The following is a 19,032-nucleotide window of genomic DNA, read 5'->3' as shown; positions in this document are numbered from 1 at the left end:
AAAGCTTCAGATGAAAAGTAACTTTAAACAAAGCAATAAAACTAACATTGAACTTACTCGTTACAAAATTAATGTCAATTCTTAATAAGAGGTTTTAGGGTTAGTAAATTATTCGTATTGCAAACAATATTTAAGCAAAGCAAAAAAGAAGTATGTTGTGAAACTAAATTGTTTATTTAATGTAAATTTGTTTGAAATTCGTTCGAGTATTCCAGTGAACTGCCGATGTTCATCGAAGCTGCTCATCGTTAATGCATCTAAGTAGATATTTATTATATGTATTTTGAGAATAAGTATGTGTTTTGAGAAGATTGCATTGAACGAACTAGGACAGGTGCATGAAAAATCTACATTACCAATATTGATCTAGGGCACTTCAATAAAACATTATGTTAAGAAAAAGATCTCCACTTTAAGTAAAAACTATTTAATAATAAAAAATATTGACTCGAGCTCTTCATAACAATATAACACTCAAGTATTATCAGCATAATCCTGGTCCACTAGGTGGTTCAGCTTCTATGCCCCGTTTGATCATGCGACAAGTGTGTTCCTCTAACCGGCTATGGTCGTTACGTGATGGTATTGGGACTCCTGGACCACCGCTCCAGAACCGTTCTGCGAACGCGCTGGCTCTTGGCCATACCCTGTTATGACAGAAGCGTTTGATTGTAGAGAGACATTCGGCTTTTTATAAAAAATATATTAATTGACGTTTTGCATCTGGTAACGTAACGCCTAAAATAAAAATAAATAATAGGTATGAAAATTCAAGATCTTTGATATGCAAATTGCATATTATCTAAGTGAATTGGTGTACTAAGGTATTACTGTCAATATATATTTATCATTTACTAAGCAGCATTTACATTTTCTTTACCTACATAGTAATAATAAAAAGAAAATCAAAACAAATTTAAGTTTGGTCCTTGTGACAGTTGTACGCTGGCAGCATTTCCTCGCTGTATTGCGATACTTATTCGTTGAGCGAGGAAAGCACCAGCTCTGGGGTCACCAGTAAATTCTACCAGGCTCCAGCTTTAATTAGCGCCTGTGCACTTGAACCCCACGGCCCAAGAGCCTGTCAATTAGCTACATTGTATTCTATTACGTATTTTTTATTGATGTTGATAGTAAATGACTGTCTTCATGAGGATTTTTCATATTTATTTACAAAAGTAGCAAGCTAGCAAAGCACAAAGTTTTTTAAAAAGAGAATAGAAAAATGCCATCTCTAGCGAAAATGAGACTGTGAACGAAAGTTACGCAAAAATTACAAATAACCTAGTATTGTCTTTTGTTAAAATAGCTTTTACACATTAAGAAAAACACTTTTTGAACGGATTAAAGCTATGTATTATTTGTAAAACATATAGTTATTAACATAACTCTAAATTTTCGACGTTTCGCGTACTTTTCAGAGTGCGTGGTCACGGTGACTGAAGACGAAAGGTGTTAAATGTCAAAAGTATCACAGCTGCAGAGAAAGTTGTTTTATCTGTATTTATTGCCCCGAAGTTGGTATCGCCTAAAAACGGTTGGTTTGCAAAAACCCGTCACCGTGACCACGCACACTGAAAAGTACGCGAAACGTCGGAAGAACTTTAAAATTTAGAATTATGTAAATAATTATGAGTTTTAAAAATAATACATAGCTTTAATCCGTTCAAAAAGTATTTTTCTACAACTAACCTGCTAATAACATTAGCATCATTTACTTTCTCACTCCACATACAAGTTTCACCTCCAACGATATTGTCAAGATTCAAACTGCTGTCTCTCGCAAGCATTGTCTCTCTTGGATCATACTTGTACAAGTAATTCCAATCGTGGGTTAGATCGTCCAAATAATACCGAGTTGAAAATAGAACTTTGTAACCAGCTGTCAGAACCTGTAAATTTTATTTTATTTATGTGCCATCAACACAATGGAAAAAAATCCTTTGTAACAATAATTGTTTCAGAAGATTCGAATTTAAGCAGAACCTGTGAGTTAAACTCGCTCAACACCAAAAAATTTCTTTCAGAAACCATGAATATAAGTTATATTTATAAGTAGATTGTGTATGTATCAATGCTATGGTGTATATTACTTCTTGCCACCAACCTTATGCATTGCTTCCACTTCTTGCCATCTCCAGACCTGGATAAGAGCAGTTTTTGGTAACTTAACGCCACGCATAAATGCTTCCTGAAATATATGTATTTGAAATTCATTACTTTAATAACAATAAATAAAATTGTATTGAACACGAAATAACAAAAAATTAATGTAAGAATTGTTATATATGTAAATATTATTTTTGTTCATTGAGGAATTGTCTTTACCTGCCAAACTATAATTTTTGTATCATTTAATTTCGATATTAAAGTTTCCATAAATAAACCTTGTACTTTTTCGACTCCAATTCCTTTTTCCTTGATTAATTCCCTAACACGAGAACTTTTACCCCTGTAAAATACAATTTCTTACTATATTAATAGAAGCAACAAGGTTTTGTTGTAAATATCACGAATTGCAATTATGAATTTTATCGTACCAACAACTAGTTTCTACTTCATCTCCACCAATATGCCTGTGATCGTCTGGAAATATTGTATTCAATTCTTCATAGATATCACCGACTAAATTGTATGTAGCATCATTGCTGGGATCCATTGGGCCCAAACCTGAGCATTCTGTTAAAATTTCCGGATGGGAATTACCCCAGGAACGAGTATGCCCTAAAAATTACACGATTCTAATAAGATGAGGTAAATATAAAAAAATACATTTTTAAATGCACTGCGATGTTTGTATAGTATATATAGTATCTTTTGTGGATTTTTTTTTAATGATGTTGTTTAAATAATGTCTTACGTTAATTCGCCTAATAAATGACCATTTATATAATGCGCCAATTTCAACATATCTTAAAGAAAACCCTAACCTGGTACATCAAATTCTGGCACTACGCGAATACCCCTGTCTCGTGCGTACTCCACCACCCTTTGAAGATCATCTTTAGTGTATATCATCCAAGGAGAGTAGGCACCCTTTTCACTGTGAGAATAATCATAATAATTTAGTGAAACAGAATAAGTTGCAATATGATCCAGATTTTGTTTAAATCATAGGTATACCTCAGTTCAGGATATTTCTCACTCTGGTAGGGAAAGCTTTGGTCGTCGACCATGTGCCAATGGAAAACGTTCATCTTATTATAAGACATTGCATCTAGAGTTTCAAGAATCCTTTTGAGGGATATGAAGTGACGAGCCGTGTCCAATAACAAGCCGCGATGGATGTAGCTGGGCCAGTCGTCGATATTGTTCTTATTAATCAAAATTTGCTAAAAAAACATTAAGTGTAATGTTTTAATAATTTTGATGAGATGACGCAATGGAGGGTAAATTTTAATCCCTATTGATATAATTTTTGATCCCTTGATCATCGAGATTTTTTTAAGACTAATGCCACAGCACACTTTAGTTTACTTACCCCTTATATGGCACGGTAAATACAATACCAGTATCCATGTCGCAGTAAAGTAGTTAAATCAGAGAGTTAATTGAATCTCTAGACAGTTAATTAAATGTCGATATTCAATCAAGTCGCTAGCATTTTGATTTAAATAAAGCAGCGTCGAAAACGTTTAACTATATGTCTGGCCGAAAGCCAGCGTGTTGATTAAACATGTAAAACAAGACTCCGCCATGATTATTTCATTTGTTATTGTTATTTCGGTGTCAGAGCTGAAGAACGAAGAACTGAGAGCTTGGAAATTCCGTGTTTTACTTTATTATAAATGGTTAGGTCAGGTTAGGTTAGTGTTGTTGCCTAGGAACGTTTAGGAAACTCATTAAACGATTCTTTCACTCACATATCTGACGGAACTTTAGCGACTTGATTGAATATCGATTTTTAATTAACTGTCTAGAGATTCAATTAACTCTCTGAATTAACTAATTTACTGCGACATCCCTTTTGGCAGGTTAGGTAGGTGCATACAGTAAAAGTAATAAATACACTCAGAATCAGACTTGTGAGTTATCGCTAAGTCTAGACTATTATTACTGACATTAATTATTTGCATGTTACCTTATAATCATCAGAATAGTAGAGCAAATGTGAGAATGTTTCTAATCCGCGGAGTATACCCCAAACAGATGCACTTTCTAATTTGGACGTTGATGATATTATTAAAGTATCTAAAACAAAATAATTATGATAGCTTACATAGTGGTAATAAAAATAATTAAAAAATAATAAAAAGAAAATTAAAACAAATTTAAAAAGTTTGGTCCCTGTGGCAGTGTACCTTTAACGCTGGTAGCTTTAGATTCTTATAATATTATTATGTTAATAAATAAGTCCTAAATTGTTCGAAAGTCCGTTTATTTTTAGCGGGTAAAAATTAGGCCTTACAATTCTCATTCATGCCATACGATGGGTTTTCCTCACAGGGCTCAGTCAGCGAAACTTCTAAGGTGGTCATATCTCCCAAGCGAAGACCATCATTTTCCCACATTGAACCACTCCAAGGTCCTCCAAAATCATTTTGGATCATGTATGTGTAGCGATGGACTGCCCTTGTTAAGATTGTACACGTTTTATCAGTTACCTAAAATTTCATATAATTTTATCTTATTCACGAATTTGAACTAAAATCAAAATATCACTTCATTTTTATTTAACTCATTCTATCCTACACCGTATTATCATAAATTTGTCATCAATTACTGATCCTTTTAATTTCTTAGAGCGATTCTTATTTAAGTTTTTTTACTATACGTACTAAAAGCTTAACATAACCATCAAATGTATCATCCATCGGACGTTATATATTCTTGTGTAATCAATATATTCCTTTATTAATTGTTTAAATAAAAATAACACTCAATTTCAGGTAGTACATCTTACCCTACCTTAGTTTTAAATAGTGAAGGGCTAAATGTATAGTACTCTTTACTTCTGCTCTCCTTTTTGGGCTTCGGCCACACTTCCCCTTTCGTTGGCTTAAATTTGGGACCTGGAATTTCTACACCCGCCGCAATCAACACTAAAGTTATAAAAATACAAGCCGGTAACATTTTTGTGAAAATTGTGACTGAACTAATCACACTATCTCTATATGTATGAAATATCTAAATACTGGCAGAGTATAATATTGTCAGTATGAATTTTTAAAAACATTTACTACTTGTAATATTGTTTGATGCGAGAACTTGTTTTTGATACTACTTATTACGTGTGGTCTATGATATTTTTTTCTAAATACTTTTGACTTATGCTTCTATGTTATTTTATTTTAATGAAAGTGTAGTTAAGGCGATGAATTTGACCTTCAAACCCTATCAACTCTCACTCTCTCAAATAAAAATAAATCAGTCACGCTACAACCGTTTGGGCCTTAGATCTCTGTGTATTGTTTCTTGACCACTTATCAAAATAATAGGCACGTTGTCAACCTCCTGTGCCTGATACACGGCGTCAACTTTTTCGTTCTAAAGCAAGCCGCTTTCCTCACGATGTTTTCCTTAATCGTTCGAGCGAATCTTAAATGTGCACATAGGCAGAAAGACCATTGGTGCTCAGCCGGGAATCGAAATTACGACCTCAGTGATTAGAGTCGCTTGGTGACATTGACATTGGTACCGAAATTTAAATTAAGATTCATTACTACCGGTAGGTAATTAAGTAAGTAAATTAATAAAAAAATCTACTGAGGGGCCAATGCAAATATAAAATGTGATTTCACAGTCGTACCCAACAGTTTTGCATTTAGCGTTTGGTAAGTCATTGTTGAGACTGTTGTTTTTAATCTGTGGTATTGATACCACTATCATTACTTCCAAATTTTATCTTGATAATGGAATGTAAAAAGTTGCTTAGTAGACTTGAGTAAGCACCCATTTCGGCACAGTTTTAGATTAGCTTTTAGCTTAGATTTTAAATTCAAATTCACAATTTCAGGGATCTTTACTTGTTACTCGATTCAATTCGAACAAAAGATTGTGTGTGAACTCTACAGTGCACATTATGGAACCATAGATAAAGCCATTAGCTACTCGTACATGCTATAATTCGACTATAATATTTATACCGAGGAACAAGTATAAGCGAGTTTATGACATGGTCAGCAATCCGTCAAGGTAAAATCAAATGTAGGTATCGAATATCTAGATAAATCAGATGGGTTAAACGATGTTACACGATTAATTAAACCAGATAAGATACTCGCAATTTTTTATTAGTTTTAACTATAAATCACAATTCGTACGTGGTAAAAATACAATGGGAACCATCCATTACAATAATTCCAATTAATTAATCCAAGCATAAAACGTACGGGATACGTTGTCGTTCTGTGTAACGCTTTTGTGCGAAAAGAAGAGATATATCGTTATAGTATGCAAAATGCCTAAGACCTAAATTTCAGATGATTCGTCACTGTGATCGAAATTGGTTATGTGATTTTCCAGGTGCTGGGCGTTCCCTTATGCGCGTGTATTAATCCTAAGTTAGACGAATAAAGAAGTTGATGTAATAATTAATAATAATGCTAGTAGCTTTAGACACTAGGGAATGAAAAACCAACAAACAATAAAATCAACTTAATGGCCGTACAACCTTTTTAGGTCTGGGCCTCAGATTTCTGTATGTGTTTTATGATCATTGTGTTAATCGAATAGGAAAGTAGGTGATCAGGTTTCCGTGTCTGATGCACGCCGTCGACTTTTTTGGTCTCAGGCAAGCCGGTTTTCTTACGATGTTTTTCTTTACCGTTTGAGCGAATGTTAAATGCGTACATCGAAAGAAAATACATTGGTGCACAGCCGTGGATCGAACGTACGACCTCAGGGTTGAGAGTCGCACACCGAAGCCGCTAGGCCAACTGCTCCTTCCGATCCCTCCTGCTACCAATAAACAATAGCAACAAATAAATGTGTTTTATTGTTTGCTAACAATAGAAATAATTTTCGTAACACTTAAAGTGGCACTTAATGCCACAAAAAGGGGTAAAATGCTTATCAGAAACAGCAATAAGTTTCTTAAAACCATAATGTTTTATTTGCTCGAAAAGTACAGTATGTTCTAAAAATGGTTTAGATTATATTACAAGATGTCGTACATCATAAAAAACTAATTATTATACACAAAATAATCGCTGTACATGCAATATAACGTGAGTTAACCCAATTCCATATACAGCCCATGATATATATCTACATGATTCATATCTCATATTTGCTCCAGATGTTTCTTTCAGTTTAAGATTAAGGAAAATAAATGACAACAAAAACTAGAAAGGACAAATAAGCTGAACGTTTGTATACAAGCTTTACGATATATTGTCAAGTGCACTATGATGAAAGGCGATAGACAAAGCGTTTATTTTAATTGGTTTAAATAATTATTTGCCATCACATCTATCACAATCAAACGTTTCCTCTTTCATTAGCCAAGTACAAATTCACGGACGCGCTCAACTTTTCCATACAGAAATGCTTTGTTTCTAATCTATTTCTATCTAAGCACTAAAAGAACTTTGTTTTTTTAATAAAATAATAACAGCAATTTTATCGTTTATTTAAGCCTTAAATTCTAAGGGATACAGAAGCCAGGTCCCGAAGGTGGTTGTGCATCGATGCCCCGTCGTATCATTCTACATGTATGTTCTTCTATACGTTGGTACACTTCTAAAGGTATTGTATCGAAAATAGAGCGCATTCGCCTGCCCAGCGTGTTTGCACTCCACAATCGTTCAGCGACTGCACTAGCTCGCGGCCAGACTCTGCAAATATAAGTTTTTTAATTTACCTATAATACCATTAATTACACTATCGAAAAATTATACTGGTAATTTAACATTAACAGTATACATTTTACGCTGTTCCATTATTTATTCCAAACTGTAACGCATACTGCTTTCAACTTGGCGTTGAAATCGGTTAGAACATATGGATTCTTCTTTGATATGACAGAAATCTCAATGACACAGAAGCTGAGGCAATGGACGGCTCCTTAGTGCTGGTTGCTCAGTTACTTATTTAACTTAACGAAATATCGAAGGCGTTTTGAAACTTTTTAATTTGGATTCTGTTACAATATTCGTAAAAATAGTTGTTTTAGTTTTAATGGCCCATAAGTCTTCTAAAGCAACAATAAAACAGAACAGTAACGAAGAAAAGTATCCAATAGAAGTTGACCTTCTTACGACAGTAATATTAAGGGTAAGTGTGACTCCCTTATATTCAAAACTTTATTAAATTTCATACAAGAATTTAGGTTCGCGCTAATCTCGACTCTAACTCGTCAGTACAAAATATACATTTCTGTGTTTATTTCACAGTTTAATAGACAAATCGGTGGTCAGCCTTACAGCACAAATTTGAAACATAAAAATTAGTTTTGTCCCTCTTTCCAAGCTCCAGGATATCCTGCTTTTAGCCAATCGAAATTTAGGTGCATGTGTGGACTCTGTTTCCGCACTTAGACGCTCAATAGGTCCATTGTGCGTAAAGTCCTGGCTAACTAAGCCAGCCTAACTCCTTCCAGAAGCACAGAAGCCTCCTGGGCACCTCGCAGGCTTCACGGAGCGACCTCACTGTTCCGAGGATTAATTAATTTAGGTGCATATAAAGTATATAGAAACCGAGTGATACTTAACCTGCCCATAACGTTTCTATCGTCAACCATTTCCCCCCACATACAAGCCTCTCCCCCCACAATGCCGTTCGCCAAAGTACTGTTAAATGTCACATCAAACACCATCTGGCGGGGATCAGCCCAGTAGTAATCTGGCCAGTTGCTACCCAAAGCGTCCAGGTACCAGGTGGATGAGAAAATCAGTCTGTGTCCAGCTGTTAAAATCTGTTACAGATTCAATAATTATAACTTAAGCTAGAAATGGTTATTATATTAAATATAAGGCGTTATTTGAGAGAAGGAAACAAATGAACATCGTTACGCGAGAAATATTTTTATTTTATATTTATATATATATATTAATATATGTTAGTAAAGGTTTACGTTCATATATAATATATATCAGCCAGCAACAGATCTCATATTCAATAATTTCCGATGTTGTTCCATCGGATAGCGCGAAAAACTCATTATTGGGATCGAGATTGTTGGTATAACTGTCGCAGCCAACTAGCTTTATAAGATGTTCAATTAACAGCCTAGCCTTTTAACTAAACAACGCCGTTTAAATAGCGGCCTGAAAGATATCCAGCCATTGCGATTGTAACAATATTTCATAAACTGGCTGTCTAATGCTTAGGCCATTCGCACGACGGAGTTACCATATAGCAGAAATAAAGAAGAAGAAACAGCTGACATAAAAATATTTCTTTTAAAATTAAATTGATTGAGTCAGTCACAGCTAAATTCACACTATTATTGTTACTACACTCTTCCATTGAACTTCTTGTTTTTTTATTAAAGTTGTGCTTTGCCGACGCCGTATTGACAATGTCGCTTCGAGTGTGAGATGGCAGAAAGTGTAACTAAATTTGAATTAACAGTCATAATTAGGCTAGGCAAGTAATGAAACATCCTCTATGACATTTGTCTAGATTTTTGATCAACTGACTGATTATGTTTCAGGCCGCTAGTTAAACGGCGCTGTAAATTGAACGGCTTATTAAACTAGCTGGCTGTGACATAACTATTGGATGTTAAAGAGTTAAGGCGCGGATTCAGGAATATCAGGACCAATGTTAACCGAAAGCAGGTCTGATACAATTTTCAACTTCTGTGAATTGTGAACTACACGGTAAGGCAAATCAATAAATACAATGACTTCAAAGTATTAAAGCACTGATATGTATTCAGGATTGTATATTTTTGGTATCCATACAATAATAATAATAAAAACACCTTACCGTGACCATTTCGCTAATCCAACTTCCTTTCCACACGTGAATTATTGTTTCTTTTGATAGTGGTACTTTTTCGTCAAATACTTCCTGTAAATATTAGCATCGAACATAAGACTTACAGAAAATAGTTTTGTGATCATAATTATCTAATATAATGAGTCATGACTCATGATTATTATGTATCATCTTTTTATATCGGTATCGGCATGCACGCGAAACTGACATATGCACAAATTTGAGTTTTAGAAAACAATAATAATAACCTTTTTTTATTTATCGCACAAAATCTTCGTACATAGTGCACGTAAGAAAGCAACAGGTATTTATAAATCAATAATTTTCTTGTATTTAGGGAAATGCTTGTTTGTGTGAGACGTGTTAAAGGTAAGGTAGTGGAGGCCTGATGACCTGTAACGCTACCTGTGTAGAATTTTTCGGATTGCCAGAAGTTCTTAAAAAGTAGTGCAAATTTAAATGAAACGCAAATATAGTTCTCCAGTTGCTGATAATAAATGTGACTTTGGTTCATATTTAGGAAATATGTCAAAGAGCTCACCTGCCAAACTACGACTTCAGAATCGTTAGCCAACAAGGGTATAGCATTTTCCATGAAGAGACCATGCAACTGTGTCACACTGAGGTTGTGCGAGTTCATATATTCGCGTAGCTCTGGATTCGAACGCCTGATGAAAAAATCTTAGCCATAATATGAACAACCATCGAGAGTTGAATGTGTCCTTGATTTACTCGATTAGTTCGATTTAAAGAACAAAGATAGAAGAGAAAACCTGCCGTTTTGTTTCCATTTTTTAAAGGTCTGAGTTATTTTTTTATGAAAACCCATTATCATGCCTATCATACCAGGTTTTTGACATGGCGTAAAATCGGGATAGGCCGTTAGAAAATATTTAATAATAACTTCTGGTATCTAAGCAGACGATTACTCTTTGTTCATATGTTCTTTGACTTTATAAACTACTGGAGAGAATTTGATCAGGAATTCCCCATGGGATAAACTGAGATTTAATATTTACATATTCTTATGTTTTGTTTGAACATCTAAGCATTTCAAATCTTTTACCGCTTCTCTCAAAATTTGAAAAATTCCACTGAATGATAAAAATTGTTTGTTGTGAAATAAATAAATTGTCAGAACTAAAAAAACGCAACCTACCAACAATCCAATTCGACTTCATCACCCCCAATGTGGAAGTATTTATCCGGGAACCAGGTCTGCACTTCTTGGAATAAATCCCTCAAGAGCTCGTAGGTGGCATTCTTAGTTGGGTTCATGGGACCCAAACCAACCACTTTGTCCTGTCTGTAACATTCTGTCAGCACATTGGGGAATGCATTACCCCATGATCGAGTGTGACCTGGAATTTGGTACAACTTAAGGTTAAACTGGGGGGTTTATTGCTGTAAATCTGCTTACGTAATACTGGAACGGCCCCTTATCCAAAATATAATATCATAGGCATACTTTTATTCAAGATAATTAAAACTCTTACCTGGTACATCAAATTCAGGTATTACTCGTATTCCACGATCTCTTGCATACTCCACTACTCTTTGTATGTCCTCCTTCGTATAGACCATTGAAGAGTCATACGCGCCTTGCTCGCTGGAATCAAAATATTTATTATGAACCTTAACAAGACGAAATTCGCGAAGTTGTATGTGAGTTGTAATTTCTTGTTATTTCATGGGGGTGAGCAGCTTTATATGCCTTATCTTCTACTTTTGGATCAAACTCAAGTCGGTTTTCTGATTTGCTATACCGTCTAAGGGATTGTTTATTGTAAACAAAAAGTTCGTATACTAATAATAATAATTAAAAATAGTTACTTAATATTCTAAAACATTTTTTTTTTCAATTTATCGTGCATTTATAAGACAAGTATTAGCAACTATGGAGCAGTGTTGGCCTAGTGGCTTCAACGTGTGACTTTCATCCCTGAGGTCGTAAGTTCGATCCCCGGCTGTATACCAATGGATTTTCTTTCTATGTGCTCATTTAACACTCGCTCGAACGGTGAAGGAAAACATCGTGAGGAAACCGGCTTGCCGTAGACCCAAAAAGTCGACGGCGTGCGTCAGTCACAGAAGGCTGATCACCTTCTTGCCTATTAGATTAACAAATGATTATGAAACAGATACAGAAATCTGAGGCCCAGACCTAAAAAGGTTGTAGCGCCATTGATTTTTTTTGGTAACTATTAACACTTGATCAAATTTACAGTAATTGCAATATTAAAAAATAATTAATAACTAAGTTCGTTAAGTAAATTCTAACCTCAACTCCGGGAACCTTTCGCTCTGATAGGGAAAGCTCTGATCATCAACGATATGCCAATGGAAAACATTCAACTTATTGTATGACATCGCGTCAAGCATTTTCAGTATATTAGACATTGAGATATAATGGCGAGATGTGTCCAGTAAGAGACCGCGGTGGGAGTATTGAGGAAAGTCAGTTATTTTCGTTGCATTAACGCGTAGCTCCTGTAATTTAAGTTGCTAAAAATTAGAAAATGCAAGTTAAAAATACAATATTCCTATAACACGATTCAGCTATACAATTTTCATATTCGAACGAACTCAAAAACGCTATACATGTAAACTTTTACTGTATCATAGTTATACATAGATAGATACTTATGAGCACGGCATTACTGCATAGATTTAATAAATCGTATTGCACGCAGTAGAGCTCTCAATTAAATTCCTTACATTACGATCATTCGACAGGTAAAATAGCTGAGAGAACGTCTCTAGACCTCGTATGATTCCCCAAACTGACGCACTTCTCAGCGTCGATGTTGAAGACACGTTCAGTTTATCTGAAATTAAGATAGTGATACAATGTGAAGCAAGGTACATACATTATATTTGCACCTTACAAATGTCAGGTGTAACAAAACAAAATAACGATCCCAGAGAATGATGCCGAGTTTCTTGCCATTTCGATTTGACAAGTAGTAAATATAAATTAGGCCGAGCCTGGTCGTCAATAAAATGAAATCTCCCTCAGTCAGCAGCACAACCTCCATTGACTACGTTCTGGCGACATAGACTTGTCTGTAGACCATTGCTTATGCTTTGGCCGTGTACATAAGTTTTAAAGAATTAATTTAAAAAATTAAATAAATTGCCTGATTTCACTTCACGCGTATTAGTTTACACGATTATAATTATACAGACTATTTTATACATTTTAATTAACTGAAATCGACATTAGATCGTAAATTTCCTTTTCCAAAAGAGTTTATATAGTTTAATAATTTTATTGTTAATTACAGGCGAACAATGATTCTTGAGAGATTTAATTGAAATGTACTATTTAGGACAACTAAAAAATTAGTTACTTAGTTAATTAGGCTGTACTTTGATAGTACCTGAAAAGCCTTTAAATATTTAGCTTATAATATGCTATAACAAAGTCAAAAATGTATTTTTAACCGAATTTCAAATCACATTTATGTAATTTGTTCAAGTAGTCTTGTTATTTGTAAGTAGGCAAAGCGAATAAAATAGCCAAGAAGGCAAAAATATGTACATATAGTAAAGGTGAAGAATGTATATATTGATTACGCAAAAAAAAAAACAATAAATCATAATGATAACAGTGCGCAATGGTTTGCTATGCGCCCGCTTCATTTTAAAAACAATTATGATACAAGGAACGTATTAATATCCGTAAACATACATAAGGATTATTAGGTGTTCGAATTAACCTCAATCTTTTGTTTTTTTTTACATATTAATAAAAACCAGAGCTTTTGGCCTCAGATCTGTGAATCATATTAATATTTATCATATTATTATTTTAATATTTTCTTGTATAATAGCCAAGTAGGTCATCTGCGCCAGACATAAGACATCGATTTTGGGTCAAAGACATATCGTTCTCACGATAAAAACATGAAGCTATGGATGCACAGCCCTGACTCGAACACGACTTCACAGTTGCTAGGTGCTAGCAACTATGCCAACACTGCTCTATTATATTTCGCGTTGTTGGATTTCTTCAATTAAACTTTATAAAAATTCATTACGTTGACCCACGTATTATATGAAAAAAATCTCACGTCAAATGCGCTCTCATTGAAAAATCCTCTAGACAAATCCGTAAATTGTTAGTTTCGTAGTTTTTAATTGTGTTCGTTCCTCTATTTATCTCTGGCAACAACAAATATTTCCACGAAAGGTCATTAACCTTAATTCGAAATCGTAAGTGTTTTGTTTACATTAGTAAATACAATGTTTATTAATTCTTAGATAGTATAAATTGATATGAATGTTTATTTTAAACAATTGCTTACTTTTAATCTCTATATGCAACAGTATCAGTTATGCAATGCAAAATCTCTGATGCCACGTTCGGACATATCATAAAAGTCGAGTCATTTATAGTTTTTGGTATTTTTATAGAAGTGCATATTCAAATCCATTTATTTCACAAAATACACATATATATATATAACTAGTTTCTGCCATTCAAACCAGAATATGTTTTTGGATATCCAATGCTTCAATTGTCAATACTAACGCGTTTAATATTGGTAAATTTAAATATTTTTTTATAGAAAGTACAGGTACAGGTCTAAACTTACAGGTGGTCACAATATGATTTTTAAAATGCCTTACCCGAATTAAATGCATTGAATTACCAATTGTAGAATTATTTATTTAAAATCAACGCGATATAAGATATGCATATTCTCTTGCTAGGAGATTATAAAATTAGACTTTTAATAAATTAAAAGTACACTTACAACTAGTATTGTCTTTTGTTAAAATAGCTTTTACATATTAAGAAAAACAATTTTTATTATTATTAATTATTCCGTCACAGTGACTAGGCACGCTGAAAAGCACGCGAAACGTCGGAAAAATTTTAAATTTAGAATTATGAAAGTAATTATAAGTTTTTAATAATAATACATAGATTTAATCCGTTCAAAAAGTGTTTCTCTTAACACTTACAACTCTCATCCATTTCAAAATGGGGATACTCTTCGCAGGGTTCGGTCAAGTCAACCTGCAACTCGTCGATACCTCCCAGGTAGTTCTCATCCCTGCCAATTCGACGTCTTCGACGCTCGTGGTTCCTCCGGTGGTGTAATCCACTTTTGTTTTTTATTATGAAGGAATAACGGTTTATTGCGTTCACTAGGATCGTGCAGTTTTGTCCAAGTACCTGTAATATATATTGTATTGATTAATAAAGTAATTCATTCCGTCTCAACGGTTATATCTCTATTGAGACTGGCCATTTGCGCAGATTACATGGTGCAAAGGAGCATTCTCTATTCGTGAACTCCTAGGATATCAAATCCAGAATGTTCTTACATACGGGAGTCCATACCCTTAACTACGAAATGCACATGTTCAATACGATCGGAGTAACCCAAGATATCGTAGGATAGACAGTTGTAAGTATTTATCCGAGGGGTGTTGATAAAAGTTCTATCTACAACTGATTTTGTATAGATTTGTTCCTCAAACATTACACAAAAATAAAAGTTAAAAGACACAAAAGTGAGCACAACAATGACTTGGTAAAACAATACATAAAAAAACAAATTCAAGAAAACCCACACGAAATTAAACAAAAGGCAAAAATATATCTCTATATATATATAATTCTCGTGTCACAATGTTCATTCCCATACTCCTCTGAAACGGCTCGACCGACTGTTATGAAATTTTTTATGCATATTCAGTAAGTCTAAGAATCGGCTACTATCTACTATTTCAACCCCCTAAATGATAAGGGGTGTCCACCCCAAATTTAATTTTTTAATTTAATGACAAAAAAAAAGTTTTTATTTTTTTATCACACAACGTACAAAAATACATACAACAATATACATACAATAAAATATTTTCTATAAATAATATACACACACACACTTGACACAATCTGTTGATAGGAGCCTTGTAGGAAACACATACCAATGCATGAGACAGGTACATGAAAAGTATTTTTATTTCTTGTATTTTTTACAATAAATTAGAATCTTACCAATCAATTCAGTAGGCACCCTGATTTGAACACGAGCCGTCATGATTTGCAGTCGAACTAACTATGTACTATACTAACGTCTGTGGCGTTAACTCATTTGCAAAACTTAATATTGGAATTTACTTAATTAATAAATATATAATCTAATATTATAATTAATATAGAATTTACCGAACTTTAAACTTTTTTGCTATTTTTGAATTTATCAATAAACTCAACTCAAACTATCGCAATGTATTAATTGCATGCAACTGAGTTTTCTTTTAAATGCACGCATAAAATTATTGGACCAGATTAGAGAGTTTATGTCGAAGCATCAGTGAACATAAAAGGTAAAAAAGAAATGAAGCCCTAAAGAATTACGACCGTAAATTTTATTTTGTATGATGTTTAGATTTTCTCATTATTGCATAATAAACATGATTTCATACAAACAATCCAGACGGCGCTCGCCTACCTGTTGAGTATTCTGTATTTACATTGTATTAAGATACAATAGCAATGAATTATTATAGCTATTACCTAATGATTGGTGCTCGATTAAAGAGTTCGATTTAGTTAAATTGCTCCTTTTAATATCCTTCATGTGAGCTAGATGTGCAAGCGGGACGCAACAAAATCAATACTTGCACCAAAGAGATTCGAATCCTAATGCTAAGATTTATAAATAACATAAATAGCTGCTAGAAGTATTCAGTCATTATTATAGATATATATTTCCTTTATTTTTTTAATCTGTAACCTTTTTAAGGAATAAATAATATATTGGTATGTATAAAAACAACCAAATTTTATCTCTTACGATAATATATTAATAATTTAATTACGATTACTTAAATAAATTACGATTTATTCTACCACATACCTTTACTTTAAAATGCGAAGGGTTGAATAAAAAATATTTATTTTCTTTAGTTTCCTCTTGGGGTTTGGGCCATACATGTCCTTTCGTGGGAGGAAATTTTGGCCCTGGATTCACTATAGACATTCCCGACCCGAGTCCGATATACACGAATAATAATAAAAATTTCATCATTTTTGTTGAATATTAAACGCGAAGTGATCAGATGCGCGGTCTACGCTACACTGATTATATATTTTCTTCAATGGGTGTTTGTGTATGTGTAACGATGTACACTGTGTAATAATTAAGATTCATTTGCGATAACCTTTTGGACATAGGATAAACAAATACCAAGATAATTTCTGTCATTGCGAAAATTGGGTTTGATTCATATAGAAGTAAATTTAGAAGAATAAACATGTACTGGAGTATCATGATCATGCCCGAAACCTTTCATAGCTCTTTAATTTAGGGAATTTATGCCGTGGAATCAGTGTTTTAATCCCAGAAACAGCTAGCTTACCTATAAATAAATACATACAGTATATCAGATAAGTTTTTCGTAATGCTAATATCTATATAATAATAGTTTATTTCTCATCATTAAAAATCTCAATATTCATATTCCGTCCGAAAAGAATATTCCAAAAAACGTCAAGTTTCTGATCCTCCAGTTACTCCGTGTTCTGTCGTCGGACATGCGTCCCATCGTGGTACGTGTGGTAAGAGAATTGAAAGGTAATTTCTCTTAAACTTCTCATTGTAAAATTCATTATAATTTACAATGAATCCGAAGGTTTGGAAAGTAATAAGACACAATAATTTTTTACCTCTCAATTCATAAAAATCAAACCTAGTGTTAACATCACTCTTTCGACATGTTGCAGTTAATTAATAGTTTAAATACAAACATTTCTTACGATAAGATGTTTTAATTTCATATCTCAAAGTTTGTTCCAATTCAAATACATATATACCAAATGATATTCTAACAAAATTTTTCACATATTTGGTTTGGCTATTTTTTTTCAATCAGTATCTATTGTATAAAACTGTTAGTTTCGGGTTTTGTATATATTTTCCATTTCATTAAATATTCTGTTTTTAAAATTACTGACGCCTGTTATATCTGTGACGAGCTATCTTATATCATATGTGAATCTATGATCAATGACTCTTTTGTCATATGTCATAATTTCGTTGAAAAATATATGTCGATTGATTTGATACACATTTCTTGATTTTATAGATTTTAATAAAACGTAATTAAGCATAAATACTTTAAAATGAATCGTAACATTTTATCGGTTGTTATTCCAATTGTTTTTGCAAAGTTTGTTCTGTGCACAGTCCACACTGGATCAGCTCAACCCGTATTTGAAGATGAAGTTGGTGTTGAAAGGTATATCGTTGAAGGTAGAGTTTTTCCACCTGAACCTAACGAAGCAAGCAATTGGCAAATAGACACAAGAATACATATTAATGGTGGCGAGTATATTGGATTCGTAAAAAATGACGGGTCATTCACTGTACACAATGTACCTTCGGGCTCGTATGTTGTAGAAATTGTGCACCCCGACTATATGTATGAGCCCGTCAGAGTAGAAATTAACTCGAGAGGCAAAATAAGAGCAAGAAAAGTTAACTACATTCAGACATCACAGGTTATTCAAGTACCCTACCCTCTGAAAATGAAACCAGGTTCTCGATGCAGATACTTCCAAGCAAGAGAACAATGGAGAGTTACGGACTTCCTGTTTAACCCAATGGTCATTATGATGGTGCTGCCTCTATTCCTTATTATGATTTTACCCAAAATGATGAATGATCCAGAAACAAAAGAAGACTTGAAGCAAATCAGTAATATGACCAAAATGTCAGATTTTCCAGAAATGTCGGAATATATAACTGCAATGTTTAGCGGAGGTGCAAAGCCTAGTGCTTCAAAAGCGAAACAAGTCAAAAAGAGGCAATAAATCTTTTGTTAATCTATTTAGTCAACTTATGTTATAGGAATTCAACCCTTATATAATAAATTATTTAAAGTATTTTATGGAGCATGTTTCTCTACATATCTGTTAAGGTTTACAATGAACTCAAATTAGATGTTATAGCTTTTTCTTTTTCAAAATATAAATCAAGTAAAATTAATATTCATTCTATGAATTAATCCATTCTAAATAAAAATAGTGGCAGCATAAACAATTTTCTATACTGTTTGTAAAATAAGTATACAGACCTTAAGGGAATAAATAAAACAAGGTATTTACATACTCATTATTAA

General features: G+C 33.5%; 3 protein-coding genes across 4 annotated transcripts; 1 reads left to right on the top strand and 2 right to left on the bottom strand.

Annotated features, from left to right (window-relative positions):
- Positions 1 to 411: 411 nt before the first annotated feature.
- LOC123716130 (beta-hexosaminidase subunit beta-like) lies at positions 412 to 5,076 on the bottom strand. Its single transcript, XM_045671704.1, has 10 exons — positions 4,909 to 5,076; positions 4,409 to 4,604; positions 4,082 to 4,191; positions 3,124 to 3,332; positions 2,931 to 3,043; positions 2,541 to 2,724; positions 2,329 to 2,452; positions 2,108 to 2,191; positions 1,693 to 1,892; positions 412 to 647 (listed from the first exon to the last, which is right to left on the bottom strand). The coding sequence occupies exons 1-10, from the start codon at positions 5,071 to 5,073 to the stop codon at positions 485 to 487; spliced, it is 1,548 nt and encodes a 515-aa protein (XP_045527660.1). The 5' UTR covers positions 5,074 to 5,076; the 3' UTR covers positions 412 to 484.
- Positions 5,077 to 7,557: 2,481 nt separating this feature from the next.
- LOC123716128 (beta-hexosaminidase subunit alpha-like) lies at positions 7,558 to 17,009 on the bottom strand. 2 transcript variants are annotated; one of them, XM_045671699.1, is made up of 10 exons: positions 16,770 to 17,009; positions 14,863 to 15,076; positions 12,607 to 12,716; positions 12,170 to 12,393; positions 11,385 to 11,497; positions 11,048 to 11,249; positions 10,430 to 10,556; positions 9,877 to 9,960; positions 8,655 to 8,857; positions 7,558 to 7,778 (listed from the first exon to the last, which is right to left on the bottom strand). In XM_045671699.1, exons 1-10 carry the CDS (start codon positions 16,938 to 16,940, stop codon positions 7,589 to 7,591), a joined length of 1,638 nt encoding a protein of 545 aa, XP_045527655.1. In that variant the 5' UTR covers positions 16,941 to 17,009; the 3' UTR covers positions 7,558 to 7,588. The 2 variants fall into 2 exon arrangements, with proteins under 2 accessions (XP_045527655.1, XP_045527656.1); XM_045671700.1 differs by having other exon boundaries at positions 12,170 to 12,378.
- A 932-nt stretch (positions 17,010 to 17,941) lies between these two features.
- Positions 17,942 to 18,801, top strand: LOC123715894 (ER membrane protein complex subunit 7). The gene has a single exon (XM_045671243.1). It carries the CDS (start codon positions 18,035 to 18,037, stop codon positions 18,722 to 18,724), a length of 690 nt encoding a protein of 229 aa, XP_045527199.1. The 5' UTR covers positions 17,942 to 18,034; the 3' UTR covers positions 18,725 to 18,801.
- The last annotated feature ends 231 nt before the right edge of the window (positions 18,802 to 19,032 follow it).

This window comes from Pieris brassicae, chromosome 11, assembly GCF_905147105.1.
Source record: "Pieris brassicae chromosome 11, ilPieBrab1.1, whole genome shotgun sequence".
NCBI classification, from domain to species: domain Eukaryota; kingdom Metazoa; phylum Arthropoda; class Insecta; order Lepidoptera; family Pieridae; genus Pieris; species Pieris brassicae.
The sequence above is the reverse complement of the archived record's forward strand: the minus strand, read 5'-3'. Positions and strand labels throughout refer to the sequence as shown.

Bases quoted from the DNA above. Each gene is read 5' to 3' on its own strand.
- LOC123716130 (XM_045671704.1), bottom strand. From the start codon at position 5,073: ATGTTACCGGCTTGTATTTTTATAACTTTAGTGTTGATTGCGGCGGGT. The intron at 2,725-2,930 runs GTTAGGGTTTTC...TGTAATTTTTAG, and splicing joins GCCAGAATTTGATGTACCAG to GGCATACTCGTTCCTGGGGT. The intron at 648-1,692 runs GTTAGTTGTAGA...CTGTCATAACAG, and splicing joins GATGCTAATGTTATTAGCAG to GGTATGGCCAAGAGCCAGCG.
- LOC123716128 (XM_045671699.1), bottom strand. From the start codon at position 16,940: ATGATGAAATTTTTATTATTATTCGTGTATATCGGACTCGGGTCGGGA. The intron at 9,961-10,429 runs GTGAGCTCTTTG...TAATATTTACAG, and splicing joins CTGAAGTCGTAGTTTGGCAG to GAAGTATTTGACGAAAAAGT. The intron at 8,858-9,876 runs GTAAGGTGTTTT...AATCTGTAACAG, and splicing joins GGATTAGCGAAATGGTCACG to ATTTTAACAGCTGGACACAG.
- LOC123715894 (XM_045671243.1), top strand. From the start codon at position 18,035: ATGAATCGTAACATTTTATCGGTTGTTATTCCAATTGTTTTTGCAAAG.